The 6,031-nt window shown below is 48.5% G+C and overlaps 1 protein-coding gene across 1 annotated transcript; it reads right to left on the reverse strand.

Moving 5' to 3' along the window:
* Positions 1–426: 426 nt before the first annotated feature.
* LOC142768965 (uncharacterized) lies at positions 427–5,734 on the reverse strand. The gene is made up of 2 exons (XM_075871626.1): positions 4,834–5,734; positions 427–1,321 (listed from the first exon to the last, which is right to left on the reverse strand). Exons 1-2 carry the CDS (start codon positions 5,695–5,697, stop codon positions 884–886), a joined length of 1,302 nt encoding a protein of 433 aa, XP_075727741.1. The 5' UTR covers positions 5,698–5,734; the 3' UTR covers positions 427–883.
* Between the last annotated feature and the right edge of the window lie 297 nt (positions 5,735–6,031).

Below are 6,031 nucleotides of genomic sequence, written 5' to 3' on the forward strand. Positions count from 1 at the left end.
TCCCCAATATGCTTGCCAGTTACTCGCCGATTCTCGGAAAGTATGGAACCGTGACGTAGTAGGGTTGTTTGGGGGAGCCTTAATAGTTAGTGCCACGCTTTGCAGAATATGCCATGGGGGGGGGGGGGTCACTTTTCCGGCCTTTACGTTACTGGCACGCTCGAAGAATAAAGCTCTCCTTTCACCCATTGTTCAGGAAGTCAGGAGGGGTCGCTTATTTTTCTTTTCGACATTTTTTCTTAGGAGCTACAGATACACTTTGCCTGGTTTAAGAGCGTCTTGACAACCGATGCCATATGGCGTTAGTGAAACGAGTCATTTCGAGAATGCTGGTCACTTGTGGCATGGCAAACGCTATGTCCACCAAAAAATGAGTGTCTAAAACTTGCGCGATAACACCGAATCAAGGCATTAATCAAGGTATAAACACTTTTATATATTAAATAAAAATTAAATGTTTGCTCATAGGAGCTCGGCTTGAAAGCAAAAGTTATATAAAGCAATGACAAAGAACAAAAAAAAGTGCTGTGTGAAGTAGTTACAACTGCAGATACACATTCAGAGTGGTATGCGTGCCGCCAGTTTCGCAGGAGTGAATTCTGCAACATACGGCGTAAAAAATTCATAGCTTGGTCTTATGAGACTGAAAACTCGTCGCGGAAATGCATATTTGAAAGAACTCGAAAGTTCCTAGAAGTTATGGTGACAACAATTGAAAGAAAACGCATTCAGGTGTGTTTACAACTCTGGTATTAAACAATAAACTGCGTTATCTATACGATGCTCGCGTGGTTACGTCAGATAACAATAAGCCCAGGGTTCAGGTAGACGGCGTTCGTTTCGGATCAGTGCACTCTGGTTTTGCCGTCATTTTTTTTTTCGCCTAAGGTAGGCACTGTTGCGCGACGAAATCTTCCCTGGAAGTGCAGTCGAAGGCGGCGGCGAACTCGGGCATGTTGTGAAGCGCCACCAAGCAATCGGCGCGCGGAGAGAGCGGGCCCACGCTTCTAGTCGGGTCCGCGTCGCACGAGAGTAAGCAGTAGCGGGCGAAGAACTCGGCCTGGGCCTCGGGCCACAGCTTCTTTAGATCCTCGCTGTCGGCCACCGACTTGCCAAAGCTCGCCAGGAGGGCGTCGTACGCGAGCCGTAGGCCCTGGGCTCGCAGCAGCAACTCGTGACGCTGCCACTTGCCGCTGTCGTCGAGCTGGCGCTGCAAGCCCAGGCGGCTGTGCATCCGTTCGAAGCAAGCGGCGCTGATGCGGTACTTGCGCATCGCGCCTCGTGTCCACCAGGCGTCGGAACGCCGGTGGCCGCCTCGTCCCTGCGTACCGCAACGATATTAACGCGTGTGATTTGTGCCCATATTTTTACAGCGAAGCTTATTTGGCAAGGATGTGGCAATAATATGGCGGTTCGGGGTGCGCAGAAACTATATTGAAGAAAAAACTCCAGCATACGCTATACGTAAAAGGGTCTGCGTGTTTACACTAGTTTCTGTTCAGGTTTTTCTTTCTGTGAATGGAGTACCAACTACTAAATATAATCTTGTTCATTTGCTCCCGTTTGTATTCGGACCATGTGACTACTGGCACTTCTTTACATGTGAATGTTTTTATTAAAACTTGCTGGATAACTTACGCTGCGTTCGTGTGGTTCTTTCTTCGTTCCCGTATTTTTTAACCTAAATTCTACTATAATGCTGAACGAACTCGCCCAATAAGTGTCTCTTCAGAATATGGCTAAGTATCATCATCGCCAAGCACAAAAAGCAATAGCATTTACAATGTCATTATGGTGTTCTTCATACCATTTACGTTAACTTCACCAAACTGCTTGAAGCCCGCCTTTTTTAAGTGTGGCGATACAAAAGTCAAACACCATTTTAATTTAGTAACGAATTATGAATACCTGTCCGAAACCCGCCGAACCGGCGTGGCTTAATTCCAAGGCACTCAGTATTACATTCCGAGAACGAAAATGAAATAAAGGGGTTCGTCACCAGGCAGTTTCTGTACTTACATAACAATAATCCACTATTAGGATTTAAATGCATGCACAGTTTTTTTGTTGTACTTGTATTCGTTTCTAGCGAGGAAAAGGAATACTTTTCCCGCTGGTCCTGGAATGCGTTCTGCCGAACAATTGTCGAACATGGTAATCTATCCAGCAAAGTGATCCTCTGCAGCAATACGCAGCATAATGAAGTAGAGTGTTTGTTTTGTGTTGACCATTGCCATTGTATGAAAAAATTGAATCACTGTACTTTAACATGATTGCTGAAAAAGATTGCTAAATAAACTGAAACTGACGAGTGATCGCCAGTTGCCCAGTAAGGAATTCAGGCCTCCTGAGTGGACAACTGGTGATCCCAATGTGCCCACTGAATTTGAAGCCATATGATTAAACACGCGGTTCTTGACGTGCCATAGTGGTTGGCGTCTACATTTGTACGCAGCCCACCTGAAACAGGTATATACAACAGCAGACACCTCAGTAGACCCCGTCTCACAATAAACACCCCGGCGCCATACGTTTCAGCTTTGCTAGTATTCACCACATGACATCATCACGACTTCACCAACAGACAAAATTTATGCCGTAAATGCTACGTGATAAAGGCGTCAGTTGATATTGTTGGTTGGTTAAATATAGGCCAATCGCGGAACCATGTGCAAAAGCAACGTGCAGGAAGCTCGCAATGCCTGTGAAGTTGTAGGAAGCGGAAAACCACGTGAGCTGTAGAAATATTTCCGACGGTAACGAGAGAGTATTCAATACATCGACTGATATGGTAAAGGTAGTTTTAATTTTCAAGTTGTCTTAGGCAGATGCATAAAAAAATCCGCGAGTTATCTTTATATATGAACGACCATATCTTAGCATACGGCTCCACCACGTCTCACAAATTGTGAACGGTGATCGTCGAGTGGTGGCGACCTACCTTACAATATTTATTCAGACATGGGAGGCGCTGCCATCACCAATCGCTGGCTGTGTTAAGACTAGTTTGGCATGTTTTGTTCATTGTCGGCGTTTCGCTAAATGATGGCATGTGATAAGTTATGGGTTTTCATGTGCAAAAAAAACACGACATGATACTGAGGCACGCCCTAAGACAATTTGGATTGGCTTGGCCACCAGGGGTCTTCCATTGTGCCACCATATCATTTCCGTTTCGCACTCATGAAACATATAGACGCCATGGTCGCTAATGTATCCTCTTCCTCGAAAGAAGTCGCACCCCACTACTAGTGCGATAGGAACCACTTCACCAATATGGAACAAGAAAGATAGATCATGGATTTTGTGCATACGCTGTGTGCCTTTTTGTATAGCCCCGGTTTATGTAATGCCGAGCCTGCTAGCGACAATGCGAGTTTTTGAGCGTCAGTGGATTCGAAGAAGTACCAATGTCTAATAACGACATCCGTACCGTTCCATTCGGTAACGAAATCACCGGCGCGACGGACTCTGCGATCGCAGTGGCCAACAGGGCCCCGACCGTGGCGTAGTTGAAGTGAGCCGGCACGCCAATCGGGTAGAAGTACGGGGCCAGCTGGTACAGCGTCGGAACCATCGCGGATGTCGTGATCCAGGAGTACGCAAGCTCGCTGTGGTGCTCCCAGATCGGGACCTCGAGCTCTGAGCGCATCGGTGGACTGCGGACGCGTACACCCTGGACTAAGGCCATAACCTTGATGTAGAGCTCAGTGAAGCTGATGTCCTTGCGCTCGGCGAGTTCGCTCACCAGGCGAGCGTAGCGGCTCGTGCCGTCGTTCATCGTTGCGGCCATCGACTGCGGTGTCGTTGGCAGCGAGAATGAAGCTCATATTGAGATGCTGGGCTAAACTTGTAAATCATCATAGCTACCGAATACATCCGACGAGTCTGTTTCATAGTATTTCTCAGCAAGGCAGTGTCGCATTGTACCTCCACGTCTCCACAGCCACATCACACGTCTACAGCACAATGCAATACAATACAATGCAATAACATACAATGTGTAAAAAAGATTAACGCTATATGCCGAATAACCTCAAGCGCAGTCTTGTGGACATGACCCTACCGTGCTTTCCTCGTAGACACCATTCGTGCTCGTTGTGTGTGAATTGAGCCGCTGGTTGAGCTACCAGTGGACCCTTACGCCCACGCACACTAAACACCTTCGCAAATGCAATTTAAGTGGTGCTTCTGCAACTCCCGCTTGTATTGATTCAAATCTAAGTTATATTTCAAAGACGATAGCCTTTCTTGGGATACTTCGATGCAAATACTTTGGTCTGTCTGTCTGTCGACTCATTTGTTTGTCCTTCGAAGCGGCTTGTCTTGACGTATTTTATTCTGCTAGCTTTTAATTTCAAAATTCAACCACATTCGCAGCATCCACGAGTATTGCTCAGGTTTCTGTGTTCATCAATTAAAAAGCAAATTTTGTGCATATCCAAGGCAGAACATCAACACGTCAATATACTGTGGCGTGTTTCTTGATACTATAAGATTCATACATAAGTAATTCCAAGGAACGTAGGAACATAGCGTTTATTACGCTAAGCTGACAATGCAACGCTATGCACGAAAAGGTGGGTGTTTCCTTCGCTTTGCCAAGATAATAAGGTGGTGGAACCTACCCGCTGCGCACATCGAGGTACCTTAACGCAGTGCCTCCAGAACTCCATTCACCAACTTTCTCGCGCCTAGCATAAATATTTTATAAAAAAACAAATGTTTTATTATTCCCTCTCTTCATACAAAAAACTATCGTCATTCGTCGACAGTTGCAGTGAAACATGTAGACACGGGGCCAGTTTTGCATGGTGGAATGTTTCTACTCACCGACATGCGTCGTGAAGTAACGACGAGCCCCACCAGTCTGATCCGCTGTTGAGCGGCCAGGCGCATCGGTGTGCTCAGCCACTTCAGCATTCTAGCTTGGTGAGACGCCTTCTTCAACTGGTCGAACATGGTCTCGAGTACGTGCTCGGTACCATGAACCTGAAGCACGCTCGCCACGAGACGAGGCCACGAAAAGTACAAAGTCCTCTGCGTCATGGCAAGGCAGAACCTCAACGCATCTTCGGGCTCGGACGACAACCGGTTCCTAGACAGTTCCAGAGACAATATCTCAGCGTCCAGGTGTGACGCCAGGTACAGGGCCGTGTTCTCGAGACCCCCTTTCGAGGTGATCTCGCCAAACGCTCGTCGGAAGAGTGGGGCACCTTTGGCCGTGGCGATGTCCGACAGCAACAAACTGTTCTCTCCGAAACGCGACAGTACGCCCAGTATTTCTCTGATCCATCCCGTCGCGTTTACGTCCGGGACGAGGTCGTCCAGGAACTCCTCCAGAGGTCCGTCGACGTCGCCTTCTACGGTAGTTTCAGTGGAATTGCGGTCGCCGTACAATGCAGCGTTCACGAGGTCGTCTATGCTTAGGGTATTGTTAAGGTCGAGGCCCTCGTACAGGGTGGTGCGTCGTAGGGTTTCCTCCAGGTCCCACAGATCGCCAGTGGTCGTGAGCTTGTGGAGCAGCGAGGTCCCGCTGGAAAGCCTAAGCACGGCGTCGCTGTCTTCGGTGAGCAGTTGGATGACGAGTACCGTGTGAAAACCGACGAGAAGCGAAGTGCGCACCAGTAGTTCAACGAGCTTGTTGTAGCTGGGCGCGTTGCGGATCTCGGCCCACTTTAACTGCTCCCGCGCCATTTCGAGCGTGGCCACCAACGCCGCCGGCGTGGGCCTCTCCGACGCATACCGATGGCACTCGCGGTAGAAGATGCGTATGAGACGGAAATCTGATGCGTCTCCTGCAATGGCGTCGTTCCAAGGGCACGATCAAACACGAACACGCGCGACATGTATTGACACAGGCCAGCTACTTGTGATTCGATACGGGGCTAAATCAGGTTGTGACGCACAAACCGCAGCACCACAAAGATACTGGTGGGTGAGACAGGGCATGCATGACGCGATGCAGCTTTTGGCATTCCTAAACCGTCCCGCGCCTTTTTGCGCCCTGGCTCTCGAGCGCGGCCTCATG

Source organism: Rhipicephalus microplus, chromosome 8 (assembly GCF_043290135.1).
Source record: "Rhipicephalus microplus isolate Deutch F79 chromosome 8, USDA_Rmic, whole genome shotgun sequence".
Classification (NCBI taxonomy): domain Eukaryota; kingdom Metazoa; phylum Arthropoda; class Arachnida; order Ixodida; family Ixodidae; genus Rhipicephalus; species Rhipicephalus microplus.